This window comes from Tiliqua scincoides, chromosome 3 (assembly GCF_035046505.1).
Source record: "Tiliqua scincoides isolate rTilSci1 chromosome 3, rTilSci1.hap2, whole genome shotgun sequence".
Classification (NCBI taxonomy): Eukaryota; Metazoa; Chordata; class Lepidosauria; order Squamata; family Scincidae; genus Tiliqua; species Tiliqua scincoides.
This window is the reverse complement of record NC_089823.1, coordinates 133,331,701-133,351,983: the sequence shown is the minus strand read 5'-3', so window position 1 is coordinate 133,351,983 and position 20,283 is coordinate 133,331,701. Positions and strand designations below refer to the sequence as shown.

General features: G+C 39.4%; 2 protein-coding genes across 4 annotated transcripts in view; one reads left to right on the top strand and one right to left on the bottom strand.

The window, feature by feature from the left end:
- The window catches only part of PPP3CB (protein phosphatase 3 catalytic subunit beta), a 43,762-nt gene extending 32,215 nt beyond the window's left edge, over positions 1-11,547 (top strand). For 2 of the 3 annotated variants that reach the window (XM_066620407.1, XM_066620406.1), the window contains exon 13: positions 9,979-11,547. In XM_066620407.1, the coding sequence (XP_066476504.1) occupies positions 9,979-10,157 (179 nt within the window). In that variant the 3' untranslated portion in view covers positions 10,158-11,547. Of the gene's footprint in view, positions 1-4,545; positions 4,576-9,978 lie in introns of all 3 variants that reach the window. The other variant, XM_066620408.1, reaches the window with a different exon arrangement.
- ANXA7 (annexin A7) overlaps positions 11,325-20,283 on the bottom strand; it is a 31,723-nt gene continuing 22,764 nt past the window's right edge. Inside the window, exons 10-13 of the mRNA XM_066620409.1 lie at positions 18,773-18,943; positions 18,558-18,633; positions 16,703-16,815; positions 11,325-15,891 (exon numbers count right to left, since the gene is read on the bottom strand). Of these exons, the coding sequence (XP_066476506.1) occupies positions 15,769-15,891; positions 16,703-16,815; positions 18,558-18,633; positions 18,773-18,943 (483 nt within the window). The 3' untranslated portion in view covers positions 11,325-15,768. The remainder of the gene's footprint in view (positions 15,892-16,702; positions 16,816-18,557; positions 18,634-18,772; positions 18,944-20,283) is intronic.

The window sequence follows — 20,283 nt, the reverse complement described above, 5'->3', positions numbered from 1 at the left end:
GACTGAATTGAAAACCTTGTAAATAAGTCAAAATCAAAGGGTGTTTATTAAGTGTGCTTTTTTTGCATGAAAATAAAAAGAACTATACACAAAATGTACCTGTAATCTGGTTCATTGAATATTTCATCAAAGTTGATTAAGTTGCTGCCAGAAGAATATTGCAAGTCTCTTTGAAAATGCCTTCTACGTATGGCATTTACTTTTTTGTGACAGATGTCAAGACAGAAAGTGGGCTTCCACACCATTCCCTCAATTTCCAGAAAACAGTTTAGTTTTCTGTATTGATATTTTATACTATCTCAGTCACTGTAATATCTGAGTGCAATTTTGTAGCAGATATTTACTAGTTCATAGTCTTTGTTTTGTATTTTATCACCTGTCAAACATAACTACTTTTGCTACTTAATAGAATCACTTATTTCTTAAATATCAGTTGTTTAAATTTGAAATTTTCTAATTTTCAGTTTACAAGACCTTGCATTTATGTGAATGCGTTTTTTGAAAGTTGCATTTTCTTTTGGACACATGTCTACAAGTTAAGTTTTTATATGTCCTTATATGTGTGTGTGATCTGTGAATGTCTATAAAAGCGATTGGTATGTATGTTCTTCATATCATCCAATTTTTTTCTTTATAATTTATTTATATAGACATTTGTATCTTGCCTTTCATCCTCTAAGGGGGCTCACGTAATATAAAACACTTTTCCAAAGGTCCATTTAAAATATTAGTTTCAGTTTGTATTTTGACACGCCTTGCATTTTCATTTTCTAGCTTATATATTGTGTTTTTCTCTAAGTATGACTATGGGTCGTTAGAACTCATGGGAAAAATTTATTGGATATCTAGTCTGAGTTGATAGGCATGTTGTATGTTCAACATGACTGCAACTTTAGAATTTTGAAACTTATTTTCAGAAATGGAGATTCCTCAGATGAGAATTTTAGCATATGTTCTGAAATATAATAGAGTTTTAAGGTGTTTGCACAATGAATATTGTTAGTAGGTTGAATCAGGCAATTCTCTAATATGTGTCAGAAGATTTAAAAAGCACAGCAACAGTACATTTGTTATTAGTAACAAAGGAATATCCTAATAGTTATTGCTAGTTATCTAGCTTACTCTTCTGGAAAGCAAAATGTCTCCTGAATGATAGTAACAGCATGGTGTTGTCTATAATTAAAAGTGACATCATGATAACTCAAATGGTATTGAGCACCATTGTTTTTATCTGTTGAGTGGGGGTGCTAAGAGCAGCTGCATCTTATGGGTGAGGCTGTTAGGAATGGGCTGCTAACCCTTAAGGCCTGACAAAGTCATATTTTAATTCAGATAACTTTTCTGAAGCAGATGCAAGTGAATTATTACCAAAATATTAGTTTGATTTCTTTAAGGGTGTTTTTTTTTTAAATCAAAAAGGTACCCAAACAAACAAACTAACAATGATTGAGATTGGCATTTTCAACAAATAACCTATTTCAGCTCAGTAATTTACTTTGCCTGGTGAAGCTAAGTAATTTTATTGGAGTCGTTGCATGCTTAAATTAGATCTGTGATTAATACGGGTAATCACAAGGGCAGCTTGTGTTGGGATATACATATGTGTTTTTGCATTGTGCAAGCATTCCCTTTATGCTTTGTTGTAATCATGGGATTTAACCCTCATAAGCATTTGTAGCTGGATTGGTCTTGCACCCTTCATAGTAGGAAGATGGCTTAAAGTGAGCTACGTGCATTAGTAACTATTTCATTGGACTCAATGGTGTTACAAAGGAATTTAAGTGAGAACAAAATGTGTGTGCAGCTTAGTAGTGTCCAGTAAGAATAACCCAGGTTTTATCCACAGAGAATGCTGCAACATGATCTGTATGTTAAGGAGGGGTTTTAGCTTTTCAAATAGCCATATCCCAAACCCAGTTCAGATAGCATGAAAAGCTGCTTTGGAGACTCAAGGAATTTTATGAGCAGTGTTGACATGAGGCAAGGGTGAGGGAGGAGCACTGTTGAAAAAAATGGTTCAGATGAGCCTACTGGGCTTGGGTTTGGGCATGCCCAAAGAAGTTAAAATTGAGCTCTGTTTTTCAAATTTCAGTCAGCTTCTATACCTGAGGTATTTTGAGGCACTTTCTTAATTTAAAAAAGTGTACATAAAATACATTTTGAAGCAGATCGTTATCGGTGTAAGTTATTTTTTTAAAATGCAGAAAGAAATGTCTCTGTATAAGGACCACATAATATACTTCTGCACATAGATGACAAACTGACAAGTCTAAAACTCTGGGGAATTGCAGGTTGGCTTTGTTATCTTTGACAGCATTTTCAAGGGGATGAGCACGTAGGTGGTTCTGTAAACAGCAGAAGAGGAACAACTATGGTGATAAGAGAAGACTACCTTATAGAACAGGCATTTTGGACCTGATTCTCTGCTGGGGAAATGCCAGCAGCTGCCATGCTGCCCCAGCAACGGCCATTGCAAAAGTGCCATATGGCACTCCTGCATTGGCGGAAAGCCTGCTGGGCCGGTGCTGAGGCCAATGCCAGTTGGCATGGGCATCAGCACCAAGAAAATGACTCTGGAGAGGCTTCAGTGGTATGTCTTCCCGCCGGCCAATGGTGAGGCTTTTGGGTGCAGAGGGAGGGCGGCTGAGGTGAGGAGGGGGCAAAACTGGGTGGGGGAGGTGGGCTGGAGGGATGATCAGGTTTGGGAGGGGAGTGTGGGTGATGACTGACTCTGCTGCCGTATCCTGTGCCCCCTCCCAGGTCAGAAAGCACAACACAGGCCTTCTCAGTTCTCTGCCAGCAAAATAGCTGACACAGCTCCGAGGAAACTAATTGGGGTCACAGAGCCTTTACATGGGGTAAGGGAACAACATTCCCTTACCCTGAGGAGACTCCAGTGCCTGCCCCGGCCCCATAGGTTGCAGGGGCAACCTTTGGCATCGTTCCTCCTCTGAGTGCTGGGGCAACTTAGGGACTGGGCTGTTTGTCTTTCTGAGATTGTAATGACTTTATCTAACACTGGTTGTCTTAGAGGGAACACTCAGATGTTTGCCATTTAAGACATGAAATATGCTAAGGAAACATGTTAATAAACATTCTCAGTTTTAATGAAGACTTAAAACCAGATAATAATGTGGTCGAATTTAGTCTGCATTAAGTTTACTGTAAATTTTCTTCTCTTGCACTGAGTATGCAAACTTAATTTGCTTTTATACATTGCGCAACAACCTTGGAATGCTTAGTCTGATGGTGATGTATGGAAATGCTCTGTTAACTTGATCTTAAAGGATTTGTATTGCCCCATCCGCATGCAAGCAATTAATATTATCTGATGTTTGTGCTAATGTCACAATCATTCTACCCATTTTTTACAAACTGCAGTTCCCTAGGCTGGGCCATGATTATTCCTTCCTTCAGCGAAGGACTGCCTCGGTCTTTGTAGTATCGAAGTGGCTATACTGCATAGAGAGGCCTGAAAAGTCAGTTGTTCCAATGTATCTTGGACCTCTCCTATGAAAGCTCTTATTGACAGACAGAGAAGTTGAGCAAGAGTAACTGTGCTCCTTCTTGCGAAGTAACATTTCCCCCAAATAAAGTTTGTACAGGAGAATTGTTAGATGGCATTTTCATCTTTTTCACTTGTGGATATTAAGGAGGACTAATAATGGGTCTTACTGTGTGAAATAGTGTTCGGCTACTAAGAACCATCTTAAAAGATGTGGTGAAGAACTTGCAGTTTCTTTCTACCTGAGAATGCAGGGCAGATATTTCAATTGGCAAACCACCTGAGTGATAGTGAAGTGTAAGAGGTTGATTATATTTGTCACATATATTAATAATATTTTCCTCCACTAGGAGATAAATTCTTTAATGTATTAAATTTGAGTGGGGAAAGGGTTCCCCAAGTTTCTTTGAAAATCCAGAATCTTCTCCCAGATTTGTACTTGTTAATCTGGAAGATACTAATCTTCTCCCAGATTTGTAGTGACTTCACACCCCCCAGCTTCAATGAAATGTATTAAAATTCAATTTAAAAACACTTTTAAAAGTTTGAGTGAAGGAGGCCTCCCATTAAAAATTCTGAAAGGTTGAGGTTTTCATATTGCTGCCTGCAGCCCAACTATGAAAGTGCAAAGGTTTGTCTTCCTGGCTTGCATGGGAAATGGTTACATTTTGGTGTATGTATATATGAAAGAAGCAACTATTCATGATGAAACTTACGTTTTAAATTATCATTTTGTCTCAGTAACAAAACATTGAAAACTTTATTGGAATACTTGATAGCACTGTGGAGTATAGTAAAGACAAAAAGTCCACAAATTATACCTTTAAACCTTGTCGATGTTTTTGGGAACTCAAGTTAACAGCTTTTTTGAATTTGATATTTCAAAATCCATCAAAACCAAAAGTTTTTTTTTAAAAAAACATGACTTTAAAAGAACATAAATTACTAGTATAATATTAGTCGCAACCTTTTCTGCTATGTGATATTACACTCTTCATCTTTCTCATTCATTTTGCATGCATCTGCTAACTTCTGTACAGCCACAGTAGAGGCAATTGAGGCTGAAAAAGGTATGGTCTCAGAGTCTTCACTACCAGCAGGGATCTGTGATGTCTGGGAGGGAAATTAAAAGTCTGCTCTGTGGGGCATGATTAAGTTCAGTTTGTGCAATCAGAGATGAATCTATATGTTGATTCACGTGTTATATGTCACATTTCATTTTGTCAGTGCCTTTACTATTTCAGAGTTTTTTTATTGTGAAGTAAGCCTGTGTTCTTTTTTCCTTTTCTTTTTGTGTAACAGCATGCATGTGCTGCATCTGATCTTCAGAATGTGTATGTTTGTCTCATTTCCACTGATAACACCATCTTTTAATGTTCCCTCCAATCCAGCAGGTCTCTTTTAAGCTTGGGCTTGAACTTTGAAAGCCTAGCTGCTTCTAACATTTTTGGGCAGTAGCTTTACCTCATGTTTTGAATGGGGTTGCTGAACAATTTCTTCTTGAGTTTCGCAAGCTGCTTCCAGTACCATTCAAGGAAGCCGCTGCTGTTGAGAAAAGAATATAACATATGCTGCTCTGCACACAGAGATCTTGCCGTGTGCTTTTCTGGATCGAGCTCTGCGTCTTTTCATTACTTTCCATAACATATATGGTAGTGCAAGACTTTTTCTCTGTGATTCATTATGTGATCTTTTTTTTATGTGTGATTTTGATTGGTGTGTATTATGTAAATGTATATGTTGGCTAAAATTCAAAGAGCTGTGTAGGCATGTCAGGGGGCTTCCATGGATCCAGGGAGACTTACTTTGGAACAACAGGTTACCAGGCCACATCACTTAACTGTTCTTGCAACTACTCAGTTTCCAAAGTGGCTTGTAGTATAGGGGTTGTTGAAGCCTCCTTGGACATGTGGAACACTTCTTTGGATCGTGGCTGTAACATATAATGAGTGTGATGAACCCTTCCCTCATACTCCTTCAAACTCTACTTCCAACTTTCTTCCTTTGGTATTCCAGTGTTGCCCAGGTTAACAGTTGTACTGTATATTCTTTTCCTTTTAGCATTGCTGTAAAAGCCATTTCTTCCTTACTGTGCAAAACACTCAACTGGCAAAGTGCTAGTGAGATTCTTTCTACATACATTTTTATTTCCTCCTGCATTCATAAATGTTTGCCTTTTGAAAGGTTCACTCAGCAGGGTATATCTATGCAATCAATTTGCATCCCACGTGTCATTCATAGTGTGTTGGCAAAGCTTTTATGTTTTTATATAGGCTGAGCATAACCCTTAGCATTCAGAAGCAAAGGATTTCTCATTAAGGAACAAGCTTAAGTTGTTAAGCCCAAGAATTAAAAGACCCTTTGTAACCCTGTGTGTAGGTAGCAGCTGAGAGAGGGTAGGACATGTGGGCCAGACCAGAACCACTGATGCAGATGGAGTGATTGATACAAAGGAAGAAAGTTGGAGGTAGAATTTGAAGGAGTTTAAAGGAAGGGTTCATCACACTCATGTTATAGAGAGTGGCTCTTAAGTAGTATAAATAAGAACAGAAGAACCTTAACATGGTTTTGCTTTGGTCAAACAAGTATTTACAGTACAAGAAAACCAAATTCTACTTTGAGATGTATGAGGGTTCCCTCCATATAGAAAACTAGAGCAGAAAACAACCCATCCCAGTTCTGCTACTCCCCAAATTCCATTGCTACTCTCCCTACCTCTCTCCAAACTTGCAGCATATCAGACACACATGCAAACCCCAGCAATATCAATGACCGGTGAGTGCCTGTCACCTACCTACAACCTTTTTCTTCTTGTGCACAGAGATAGAATCTTCTACTTACCTTCTCCAACAATTTACAGCTCCATGTCACTCCATTATCCTCTTAGTGTGCCAGCATGAGAAGAGAGGATGTTACCAGTTGCCAGACAGACATTGGGTTGGAGGAGGTAGTAGGTGGGTGTCAGGAACTGGGTGCCCCTGCCTCCATTAGCTTGCCATTTGGCCTGTCTGGTGCAGAGTTTTCAACCCTGTTATGCCTGAAGCAGCCTTGGTGGAAAAGATAGGATTTATAAAAGGGCTCCAAAAGTCTGTTCAATTGTAGTGTACCTTAAGGCAGTTTTTCTCAAACTGTGGGTTGGGACCCACTAGGTGGGTCCTGAGCCAGTTTCAGGTGGGTCCCCATTCATTTCAATATTTTATTTTTAATATACTAGACTTGATGTGACTGCATTTGGGGAAATGTTACAGACCTGAACTTTTAACAAGCTACTATGTATATTCTTTTAACAATGATAGTCAGTGGGACTTACACTTGGGTAAGTATGGGTAGGATTGCAGCCTAGGATTGTTAGAAATTTTCCTGCTTGATGATGTCACTTCTGGTCATAATATCACTTCCGGTACGTCCTGACAGATTCTCATTCTAAAAAGTGGTCCCAGTGCTAAACGTGTGAGAACCGCTGCCTTAAGGGCTGATTCCTGGGCAACTTGTTCCACTTTCTAAATACAGAACAGTAAAGAAAGATATCTAGGGAAGTTGCTGTGATTTTTTTTTTTTTTTGGAACTTGGACAAGCCACTATTGAGTACAAGTTAAGTCTAACGGCAGCTTCAAACATTAGACATTGTTTAGAAATGTTTGAAATTTTAGACACGGAGTAAAAACAGCTCCATGTTTAAAATTTAGCATGTTCCTGCTATGCATATTTAAACCATGTTCTTTGCAGAAACAAGTATTTCAGATTTTGACTCTTAACTCAATGTGTTTCTGGGCAGGAAATGCTTATATACTATCAGATAGAAGTGAGTACATCAGACTTGTACAATTACCACACCTATGGCAATTGAGAGTGGTCTTCAGGCAACCAACTTCTAGAAATGGGAAGAAAGGAGGTGGTTTGTGAGCTTTTGTATTTTTGTTTATTTATAGGACCACTGGTGTACCACAAATGATGGAAGTTTGCATGTGTGTGCATGTACAAATGAGCTACTAAAAAAAAGTTGTCTACTAATTTGCAAAGTTGTGGTATATACTATGTTAAATTGTGTATTTTGTTCTGTAGCATGTGAAATAGCCCAGAGACTTTAATCTTATCTGACTGGCTCACCCCCCCCCCCGTCCAGATTATCTCCAAAATCTTCAGAGAAACTTCTGTATATACATGTTCTTTTCCAAACACTGTATAGGCCAGAATCTTGCTTTCTAAAATAACTACTGCCACATTTTAGGCTCACAGAATGGGATTGTCTTTTCAAAGTACAGTACAATGATATAATGGGAAAAGAAACAAATAATTTGGCATAATTGTGCAGTTTCCACAGTTCTATAGTCCTTGCAATAAAGAGTACAGTACATGCATAAGTTCTCTTAACAATATTCATACTAAAAAGGGCTGTTGCCTATTTAAATTACACAGGTCTGCAACCAAAAAGCTGTTTTCATAATTTTATCTGATTCTTATGTTTTTTGGTGCGCTGAATTCGAAAATGACCACCGTTTTTTCCTGCGACGTCAGGTTTTTTCACAATCGAAACGTGCCTTGGTCAAACAGGTAGCTGGAAATCGCTAAATTTCAAATTCACCATACTTGGGGAAAAAAAACTGAACATGGAAAAACAAATTTATTTTCACTGCCAGTGCTCCCAAAAACATGAAAATACATGTAAAAGCAAAAATTTGTTGATAGAAGGTACATCTTTTGCATGGTACAGACATCGGGAAAAGACTTTCTGTCTTACTTTTTTCATGAGGGCAATTTGGTGTTTTGTTCTGATTTAGAGGGGTTGATGGCTCAGTTCCACATTTAGTATGATTCTTCTGAATGGAGGCTTTTCACTGACTCTTCCAAAAGAAGCTTAAAAGCAGTTTTACTTCACAATGGTGGCCATTATGCGTCCATTCCTGTTGCTCATTTGGTGTACTTGAAGGAGACTTATGAGAACGTGGAGTTGGTACTCAAGAAAGTGGGTTATCAAAACCAAAACTGGTTGGTATGTGGGGATTTAAAAGTATTGTGTATGCTGCTGGGACAACAAGCTGGGTACACCAAATACCCTTGTTTTCTATGTTTATGGGACAGTAGAGACCGACAAAATCACTGGAAGCAAAAAAATTGGCCACCAAGAAGTCTAGTTGTTGGTGAAAAGAATGTTCTCAGAGATACATTGGTACCCCCTGAGAAGGTTTTATTACCACCACTCCATATAAAATTAGGATTAATGAAGCAATTTGTTAAGGCACTTCCCAAAGATAGCGAATGCTTCAAGTACTTGGGATCCAAGTTTCCAGGTTTAACGGAGGCAAAACTGAAAGAGGGTTTTTTTGTTGGCCCGGATATTAGAAAACTCATATCTGACAAAGACTTCATCAGTTCAATGACTCCAACTCAAAAAGAAGCGTGGGTTGCCTTTACTGTGGTCATAAATAACTTTTTGGGAAACCAAAAGGACCCAAATTACAAGGAAATGGTGGAAACAATGTTGAAAGCGTTCCACAAGCTTGGTTGCTCCATGAGCTTAAAAGTCCATTTTCTCAACTCACACCTTGACTATTTTCCTGAAAATTTGGGAGCAGTGAGTGAAGAGCAGGGAGAACGCTTCCATCAAGATATAAAAGAAATGGAAAGAAGGTATCAAGGGAAATGGAGTGTAACGATGATGGCTGACTACTGCTGGATGTTGTATAGGGATCTTCCGGAAGTCACCTACAAGAGGAAAAGCTAAAAAAGAAGTTTAGAGTTTTAAAAAAAGACGATTACACAAGCAATCTACTTGCGTGTGGTGTTAATTTTGTTAACACCACATTTGTGCAAATGAGTTAATATTTTTCATGAAATTAAATATTTGCGTTAAGAGATTTTTTAAAACGATGACCACCTGTTTGTTCGAAAACCTGACGTCCCAGGACAAAACTGCTATCGTTTTTGGATTCAGCGCACCAAAAAACATAAGAATCAGTCAACAAAACCAAAACAGCTGTCCAAAAATTTTTTTTGCAGACCTGTGTTATTTATAGAGGCCTAGCTTCTCTCCTTGTTTTCATGTGGCACCGTCTGGGTGACTTCCTAAGTTCTAGAGGTTATTTGCTTTTTTAGTAAGTCATCTGGATAGTATGGATATTCATAGCCATAATTTGCATATTTGCTGGTTCAGATGTTAACATTTTTGTTTTTTGACTAGTTAGGAATACGCAGCAACAGCCAAATGGATTCAAGCTGAAATTTCTATTGATATGATATGGCTAGAGAAAAGGTAGAGGTTCTGAGCATGATCCATTGGTACTACTATCACTCATGATAAGGAGGCTTACCTGAGGACTGTGCCCATTTTTAATGAGAGGTGTAAGCACATAAAATCACATTTATTCTTCCTTCCTGGCTGTTTGGAGTCTTTTGCATATTTTTTAATTGCAATTATTTAGAATTGTCAAGTATTTTTTCCCATTATTGACATGTTGAATTTGCATTTTATTAAGCGATACGAGGATTCTCTCCACAACATAGAATCTGCAGTTTTGAAGAGGCAAAAGGTCTGGATAGGATTAATGAGCGAATGCCACCAAGAAAAGATGCTCTTCTGCAGGATGGCATAAATTCTGTGAATGCAACAAATGCCAATGGAAACAATGGAACTGGCAACAACAATGCACAGTGACGACCAGATCTGCTTCTGCTTTATTTACTTACCTTTCGTCTTGCCTGAGAATTCCTAGAGGACTGCTGCTTGATTATGACAGTAGCCAAAACACCCCAGGAGATCAAGGCCACATGCTTTACATAAAGTGAAACCACAAGTGAGGATGCTTTGGAGATGATGACCACTCTCTTAGAAGTGATGACTTGGATATTGGCCATCTGTTGTCATACCTGAAGTCTGGAGGAGAGATCTGGGGACAAGATTCAGCTGTTCTCACTAAAGCACCATATAGACTAGCATGTTACTTTTTTATCGTCAACACTTTTTATGTTTACAGAATGGGATTGTCCTTTCAAAATAGAGTTAGATGGCGGTGTGTTTTGTTTTCTAATCGGACATTCTGATGCATCCCTAAGAACTATTTATTTAATGGTCTTAAGAAATGTTTTTGAACAATAGTTTTACAATGGTCTTAAAGTAGAAAGCTGAGGCTGTAGACAAATCTGTTTTTAAATAAAAGAAAAAAATGCCAAAAATCTTTAGCAATTATGTGAAATGCAAACCTCGGGTGTATTCCTGTTAATTCTGTATAATGTTCAACATTTTTTAATTAAGACTTATCAGAAAATTTCTATATAGAAATGTTTATTACTTGAACATAAGTTTTGAAAAATACTTTAATTTAGATTAAAATTGCCCAATTTTTTGAGATTGCCCCACACTTGAATGTTAACTGAAAGTCTAACAGTATAAAATAGTTAATTTTAAAGTAATTCTAACTGAACTTTGTACATTGCATTTAAAGTAAATTTGATTCATATCAAATCTGTAAAGCTTGGCTTTGTATTTTGAATATGCATTGTTTCATTTTGCAAATATTTAATATATAGACCCATGATGTACAGGAAAAAACATCTTATCGGTTATGTAGATGTTATGGATATTTAGTTCATTGCATCCAAGTTGCTTAAATAGCTAATAATCATGGAGCTGAGTGGCTGCAAATATGTTCTTAGTTCTGTAAAATAATGAATTTGTGTTTGGCCATGCAATGCGTAATTTGTTCAGCAGTAAGATGTTAGTGAAATATGACATCAATGCATGATATGTTTTTGATAGTTATTGAACTACTTGGTTAAAATAAAATTGAAACCATGTGCTGATTTCACAAATAATGAACTATAGTCATATGCCGCTTCACTTTTATTCTTTTGACATTTTGTTACTTGCTTTTTTCATCCCATGGAAACAATTTGAATCTCAAGTCAAAGGATTACATCTGTTTGCACAAAGCACAGCCTGTACATATCCCTGTCTAAGTTGGCAATTTGAGGCATGTTTTAAACCATTCAAATATTTTATAAAAAGGGCACACAATAAATGTTGTGCATGATGGGCCATGGCTCGGAATGGTGTGTGTGGGTGTGTCTTTTTTTTTTTTAAATACTGAATCACTTTATTAGAAAATGCACTTATTTGGATCAACACTATAAAGGAATTAGTTTTAAAAATCATACCTGTGTATAGTTAATCAAGTACAAGAAGTTCAGTGGGGTACACAGTTGTATTTTTTTAAGTTTGAACAGTCTCAAAAATCGCAACAGAAAGTTACATTTGAAAGGCAGCAAGGATTGGCAGAAAAACCTGCATACAATGTAGTGTTTTGGTTTGTTTTCAAATAACTTGTGTGAAGTGTGTGGCTTATTTTGGCAATGCATGGTAGGTAAGCTAAGCCTCCTAGGTTCATTTTGGTAACAGACATGTTGAGCTGAAGCAGGGAGGCTTCATACACATGTCAACACTATTTTATATGGCAGCGGTTGCTAAACTTGCAACCGCTATCTGACAAAACTGGTCCCTGTCCAGACCAGAGGTTTCCGTTCTGCCTCTGTGCAGCTCTTATCCTGAGTAGATCTTGGTATTGGGGTGCTCTGGGCAGTCGTGTCTTTTGCCTGACGTCTCACAAGGCTGTGCAGTGGGATCTCTGGGCAGATGCAACTGCCCAGAGCATCTTGGTGCCCGTATTTATTCAGGATAAGAACTGTGTGGAGTTCACTTATGGTGCAGAAGGCTTTCACCAAACCCTGGATCAGGCTCCTGGGCTGAGGTTTGGAGGAGCCTGTTCTATGGTGACAGATATCACTCCAAGAAAGGGTATGTATTCTTATCATTGTAGACAACACAATGGTGATTGTGTTTTGTTGTATAAGTAAGCCTTCCAAGTACACTAGATTTTGTTAGTGGGACTGCTTCAGTCCATATTTTATCCCTCATACCAACTCTGTTCTGCATGATGCATGCTCATAGGCATGTACATCTTGGGGGACTTGAGTATGATTGTAAAAGCAGGGATCCAGACATGCATACCAGCTGTCCATAATGGCATGAGAGTTGATTCCCTTCCTGTTTTATATATGTGCTAGGATTGCGCTACTCTACAGTAGATGTTGGAATTACACAAGCCAGACGGCCATCTATCTAGTATGGCAGGCTCCCTCTCATGGACAGTCAACTGTAAACACTTAAACTTGTCTTTTTCAGCAAGCCTTTGCTGCCATGGTGTAAATGCTACCCATGATGTGGCTTTAGTTTTCCTGTTTAGTATTTATAGTTTTTTTTTTTGGTTGCTGATCAACAGTCTCATAATCTTTTTAAATTTGTCTCATCTAATCTCTCTGAATATGAGAGGAGGAAGATGACAATTTTTTTTATAAATTAGAAACTCTAAAAATGAGGGCTTTGGATTTTCAAAAGTGGTGCTGTCAAATACAGCCATGTGAGCCCCCCTCTTCTCTCCAAGCTATTCCTGAGAGTCAAGAAACTCTTGGGAACAGCCTTGGAAGCAGCATGGGAGTTTAAACAGAGGAAATCCTTGAAACCCTTCCTTTGAAAAATCTTTTCCATAAAAGGGGGAGGATCACAGTTCTTAGAACCAACACCTATGTAGTCAATAGATATGAAAAACCATTTACTGTTCTCATTGGATGCTGCTTCTTCTTACAGATTAAAGTTCTTGGTGTTGTGCATGTTTCTACAAGACGCTGTTGGTATCAGGAAGTAAAAACTGTGGGTTATTATGCTAGAGAGAAGAGGATACATACTCAAGAATGCAGGCAAAGTTATAAAAGAGCATGATTATTAGTAATAGTAACAGTGAAGCATTATTGACTGGCTTTCAAAAAGCACAGAAACAGTTTCATCCAGCTGTAGGAAGTAGATTGTCCTGTGTGAAAAGGAACTGATTTTGGCTCTAAAGGAAACTGCCTTAAACTTCAACTATTTCTCATAATTAGATCTTCATGGCATTTAGCTTTTGGCTAAATTTGCAGAACAGTCTGCATATACTAAAGGCTAGGAAAGGCTTTTCCTTTACATGTCTTCTGTTTTGTATTATAGTCAATGCCTTAACCACAGGTTCTGTTTTTTTTCCCAATTGTTATGCAGTCTCTTTTCAAACTCCATCAGAAGAGGAAGAGATTACCAACAAGTACACTTGGTTCTACTAACCAATGTTTTTCTTTTTTATATGCCTACTGCACTGACTCATAGGGAAGCAAATGGCTATAATCCTTATGGAGAAGCATACCTTGTTATCATTGTCATTGTCAGCCAGGCTGGTCTGAAACAAAGGAGTGCATACTTTAGTGAGAAGGGCCTAGGATCAATCCCTGATTGTTTTTAGTGCAAAGGTTCTCACGTTAGAAGGAGGAAAGTCCTAAACTTGACAACAGTAGTTTAGCCTAATCCTATGCACATCTACTCAGAGGTAAGGCCCATTAAGTTCAATGGGACCTAGTCCCAGGTATGTGTGTATAGGATTGTAGCCTTAGTATAACACAGCTTCCTCTCTTCTGGGAAAGCTTGTCCACCATTACTGATCTACTATGGGAGGACAGCTAAAGCAGCTATTGTCAAACTGGTGGGCTGTAACCCACCAGCTCATGTAAAGCTCCCCCAGTCCCTTTTAGGGGTGGGGGAGGGGATGAGGACAGTGAAGCAATCCCCAGGAGCAAATGGGATGAGCAGGGTATGGGGAGCCCCATGCAGCACTCTGCAGGCCCGTCCCCCCGGAGGTTTAGGTCATTGAAAAGAGTTTGCACAGCAACTTCCTCAATGTTCTAAGCCTCGTGGAGCCCTGTGGAGGACTGCATGGAGCTCCCCACACCCCACTTTCACCCCCGTTAGCAACACGATCCTGGAGATTGCTTGCTGTCCTCACTCCCACACTTCCCTTGGGAGTAAGACTCCTGAAAAGTTTGATAACCACTGATCTACAGCAGTGGTTCCCAAAGGCCCTAGAGACTGTTCTGATTTATAAATGTCAAGGTGCTGCTGTAGTGATTTGGCAGCAGTGCTCCTCCCTGCCAAAGTAGCAGCTTGTTTAACCCTTGATGCATATAGCCTCATCTGCCCTGTCACAGTTCCACGTGCCAACAAAAATTGGGTCATGACCCACTGCTGGGTCCTGAACCCACAGTTTGGGAACTGCTGATCTAAAACATACACAGCTGACAAACACCATTCATTATATTTTTAAAAACAGCTTCTTTCCCTAATTGCCCAATTAACTTCTTTATATAGATTTTTGTATTTAGTTATCACTCTGCATGCTCTAGTGCAGGGGTGTCCAAAGTTTTTGGCAGGAGGGCCACATCATCTCTCTGATGCTGCGTTGGGGGCCAGGGAAAAAAAAGAATTTACATTTAAAATTTGAATAAATTTACATAAGTTTACATAAATGAATATATTAAAGATGAACTTATATGAATGAATGAATGGTCTTGCAATAGCTCAAAGCCTATAACAGGCCTTGCACAAAGGAAGGCTGGCCTTTCCTTTGCTGCTGCTACTGCATCACAGACATGAAACAGCAAGCAGTGGAGGAAACCCTCATCCCACAGCTCACGCAAAGAGGTCAAACAGTTGCCTTTACGCTGAGAGCAGTTGTGTTGGGCCAGTGTGGGCTACAACAAATCTCTGGAAGGCCAGAGGCTCATTGAAGACGGGGCTCCTTGAGGGCCGCATTGAGAGGCCTCGAGGGCCACATGTGGCCCCAGGGCCGGGGTTTGGGCACCCCTGCTCTAGCAGAAGAGAAGATGAATGTACCTAGAAAGTATCTAAATCCTTCTTCTAAATATTTTGCTTTTTAGGACTATAGCTTTGTGTTAGCAGGCTCCTATATCTAGCAATGCTTTTTTGCACTAGTGAAACTAGTGTTTCCTTCTGACATCCTAACATTTCTGTATGTAGAAAGTAGACGTGGATGTGTTGAGGGTTTATTTGACACTCATCTGATTTTCTAAGTGCAATTTTACATATGATGAGTTTCCTACACAATGACTTAACTTGCATGTGCAACACCCTCCATATAGAAGATTATATATATAAACATTTCCACATAAGAGATACTGCTTACACTGTTTGTCTATAGTTCATAATCAAAAAGAATAACTCTCACTGACAGCAAGTCGTATCTGACATTGTAAAGTACATGTGCTAAATTAAGGCAATTATGTGCAAAAAGGCCATTCAAATAATTTGTTAAAGCATATTTGTTTGCATTGTCTACAGTAACACACTCTTATATGCAATAGTTGGCTCTTTCCTAAGTATTTTCTTAGACTGTTCTCTATTGCCCAACAATGGCCAAGAGCAAACGTCTGTAGTCCCCGCTTGTGTCACTTGATATCATCGTGCCCAAAGTCTTCTGGTACATCTGTGTGAACATCTGTTTGATTTGTACAAGGTCAATCTGTGTCAAAACAAAACAAAGTTGAGTCATCTTATAAACAGCAATTAAAATCCTTAGTGTCTTATAAGCTTCTTCAAAGCCAGTGCAAAGAGGAGGAGGCTGCCTTGATGAATACAAAGGTAAGAATAACTGACTACCAGGTAGATAGCAGCTATATGACTTTTAAAGAGGTTAGTTATTGCTACATCTGTAGCACCCGATTCTAGAGAGGAAGTAGGAGCTGCTTTAAAGTGAACAAGTTGAATTATCCATAGGCAAGCCAATTCTCTGTTCTGCAAGAGAATTTGCAGAACATTTGCATGAATTCTCTTATTTTCTACAATTTATTTTGCTAATCAAAATCGGGCAAGGAACCAGAAGGAACAGATATCTCTTTGTGCAAAGTATTGGGCTTCAAGCTCAATGAATGGCCATTGCAAAGGAGAGACCGAATCTCAGTGATCTGGGACAGGAAAAGATTCTTATTGGGTCTCTGACACTGCCCTGCCACAAAAGCAGGAAGTCATCTGCAGAGTGAAAGGCAAAGCCCTTTCTCCTCCCATGTATGTCTGGAGACTTTGTCTTCTCAGCAGAACTAGCTGCCTTCCTACCTTGAGAGGAGAATTTTCTTTTTTGAACTGCTGCCTAATTAGTCCAGTTTACCCAATTAAACATTGCAGTCTCCACACAAAAAAAAGCAAATGCATAAAGTTAGCTGCTTAAAGAACTCCCATTTGGACACCATGCAGGAAAGACGCAATGAATATAGGCAGATTAGACACTGAACGTCTACATTGCATCAAAAGACCCATGCCATACTTATTGTTCTTACCTCACTGCGAGTGACAACAATTCGAACAAGGGCAGAATCATCTGTGCCAGCTCCTTTCATGGCATGATAAAGTCTCTCTGCAAAAAAGGCTGGGCGACTCTGAGCACATTTCACTGCAAGAAAGTAGTCCCAAGGTAATTTCATCAGCATTTACAACTCGCAGCCACTAGGTTCTAGCATCAGTATTTCAAAATCTTTCCAGACTCAGAAGCAACTTAAATTTCAAATTCCACATTTCCCACCCCACCTCCGAAAACTTATTTAAATCTGTACTTTTCCTCCACCACCACAATACTTGAGACATCGCTGATACCACACATTTTGCATCACACCTATAAAGCCAGGAGATGTGGTATGGCAGTGAAAGTTTGGGGAATGCAGTTGAGTTGAACCAGTTTAAGGACTTGGATTTTGACTTTGAGCTTGGGGCTTTGTTTTTCATTTTTTTTAACCTGACATATCCAGATGAAGGAGAGAGAAGCAACAGCCTTGGGACACTTATTACCAAAAGCATGTAGGAAATCGGGCTCAGGGAAGATATTTATATGAAGAGAAGAGTGTGCAGACATGAAGAGGTATCACTCTCCTTCCAGTTCCAGAGATACATAATTTGCTTTCACTGCTGTCTAAATCCTGAACCTAGTTAATGCTTGATTTTTGTATTTGAAGAGGGTGCGATAGCGCAAGCCAATAACGGCACATCTGTCGCAAGGAGAATACATAGCCCAGCATCACAGTACAGATAGGGTTTGATGGGACAAGGCATCATCTCCCTAAACAGGAAGGATCCAGCTTTGATTATAGGTACTGGTGCCAAGGATCAGAGACAGCCCAAGACTTCTTTGCTGTGTATTGGAAGCGTTCTTCAATTAGAAGCTTTTTGTCTAATTGTACAGGGAAAATGTGGCTCTCTTAGTCTATTGTAGGTTCAACAAATGTAGAAGGTCATATGCAGTATTTTCTGCATAGGTCAGTAGGAGTGAAGGGTATGATTTTGTCAGCAGCAGTATTTTATCTCTCCCAAGGCAAAAAAACATAGAGTCCAGATTTAGTGGTAGGTCAGCTCAATTCCAGAGACCAAAGAATTCCTATCCTAGGCTTAAGTGCCCCCTCCCCTGAAATTGAGAACTTAACATTAGACCAGTGCTTCCCAACCTTTAGGAGGTCCTGGACCACTGAAGCAAAAATTGCAATCATTGTGGACCACATGCAATATCAGTTGTGGGCAGTCTCTTCTCTGCCCTCTCTAGTAGTCCGTGGGGAATTATCTCCCAAGTGAGCACTCCCCCATGGACTACAACCGAGGGCAGAGAATGGACCACCTGCAACTGGCACTTCTGTGCCTGCTGCAGACAGTCTGTTCTCTGCTCTCTCTGGTGGTCCGTGAGGGAGCGCTTAATCAGCAAGATGCTGGAAGTGATCAAAGGTAGTTTTTTTCCCTGAGACCTCACAGACCACTTTCTCAGAGTCTTGTGGACCACCTGTAGTCCATGGACCACAGGCTGGGAAAAAGTGTATTAGACAGTTACTGATTGCTACATCTGTAGCACCCAATTCTAGAAAGAAAGTGGGAGCTGCCTTGAAGTCACTATTTGGTGAACAAGTTGAAGGAATATCAATAACCAAGCCAATCCTCTGTTCTGCAAGTTAAATTAAAGATGCACATTTGCATCTTATTTTGTGTAATTTATTCTGATACTCAGAATCGGGCAAGGAAAAGAAGTCCATACTTGGGACTTGGACTGACACTTGGACATTTTCTTTAGCAGCTTTGGAACCCAATGACTCTAGGTGCTTGGACAATAATCATTATTAGACATTAAACGAATAGTAAAATGAAGGAAAGGTCTCTTACAGATAGCCTTTAACCCACGTTCAACATTTCCTGAAAATTCCCGGTCAATGCTGCTTAATAAATCACGGTTGGCAATCTGCAAACAGATGTTAGGGAAGTATTAAATCTTTCATCAAAGAGTTGACTGAAGTCAAACACAGCCAGTTTAGCTAACATTTACAAGAAATGAACCATATATCCCTCTCCTCCAGTTCTCTTCCTGTCCTTAATTTTACCTGAGAGTAGGCATCCATTGTAGCTTTCAGCTGGGGAAAGCTTCTTGTTGCCAGGATCATATTGAAGGAAGACTCATCTGTCCCCAGTTGACCTTCACCAGCTTGATAAAGACGTTGAGCATCTGCTTGAGCTTTTTGGTAATCCACTGTTTGAACTTCATCCCGATTACCCTACAAGGAAAAAAATTTCTAGTAAGCACACACCTGCTGGGTTATATCCAGGCAGGAGATCTGGCTCATTTGGTAGAGCTGCTGCCTTGTATGCCTGAAGATCTGAGGCTGCCAGTTCGAAACAACCAGAAGTACCCGAGAACTGACGACACACTGATATACTGGCCAGAGAGAGGCCAGACCGGGAAGGAATTCAGCTGGAACGAGGAGTTCTGTGAAAGACTAGAACTATTCAATTGTAAAAATCCCTACAGGGGTTTAGAACAGCCTGCTTCTGTAATCCGCCTTGGATTAAAGTCTGAGGAGAAATCTGACGACCAAAGAAAGGCATTATATAAATACCTGTATAAATAAATATCCAAAGGAGCTTGAGCAGAACAAAGCTCGCAAAAGCAAACTTCCCCGCTTTCTACTCAGCACAGCAGTCATCTGTTCCACAGTCTTCTGCACATGCCAACATTCATTCTTGGGGGGGGGGGGAATCAGAAGATGCAGAAAGCTATGATGTTAAGGGGTGATTGGCAAAATGCAAATCCCCCACTGCACAAATGGAAATGCCTTCTTTTCATAGAAGGGGCACTTGGAATACAAAGTTAGACTAACTTACAAGTTGCTTTAAGTCATTTTAAAGTGCAGTATAAATAAGGAGATACATGAATACTCCTACAATGCTGTGGCTATGTTTCTGGGAAACAGAGCTCTGCATGAAACTGCTCTACAGGAGGCAACAATGCAGACATGTTCAGTTATGTTCTGAGCATTATCTGATCTATTTAAATTTGAAATTTTTATTTATGAGTTTTTTTATTAAGTATTCATTGCTCAACATAATTTTGCCATAATAAAGATGGTAAGATTTTTTTTTACCAGCCTCTTTGGATCTAGGGGCACCTCTGACTTTGTATGTTAAGTACAGTGTAGGAGTAAGAAGTTTGGGGGAACATAAGCAATTCACTAAAGCATCTTAAATTATCTCTCTACAGTGTTCTCTGAAGTTACTAATTCTCCTAGTTAGCAAGTAGTTTAGATACAAATGCATGTATTTCACTAAGCTTATACTTGGTTTACATGCATGCAGGCAGGCACTCAATCCATCCCCCTTCATCTTAACAAAGCATTTAATACACAATTTGTCCCAGTGGACAAAATCAATTAAGAACCTCTCTTGTGTAGCTCCAGTTCCGACAAAGGAGAACAGACAAAGGCTACTGCAAGAGCATGTCCCAGCAGCTTTTAAGTTGCAGGGAGCTTTAAATTGCTGAATAAGCACAGAAGTTCTGGAGAAGATGCAAATTTTCAAAATTTAAGGAACAATAGGAGGGGAAAAAGCAAGGGCGTTC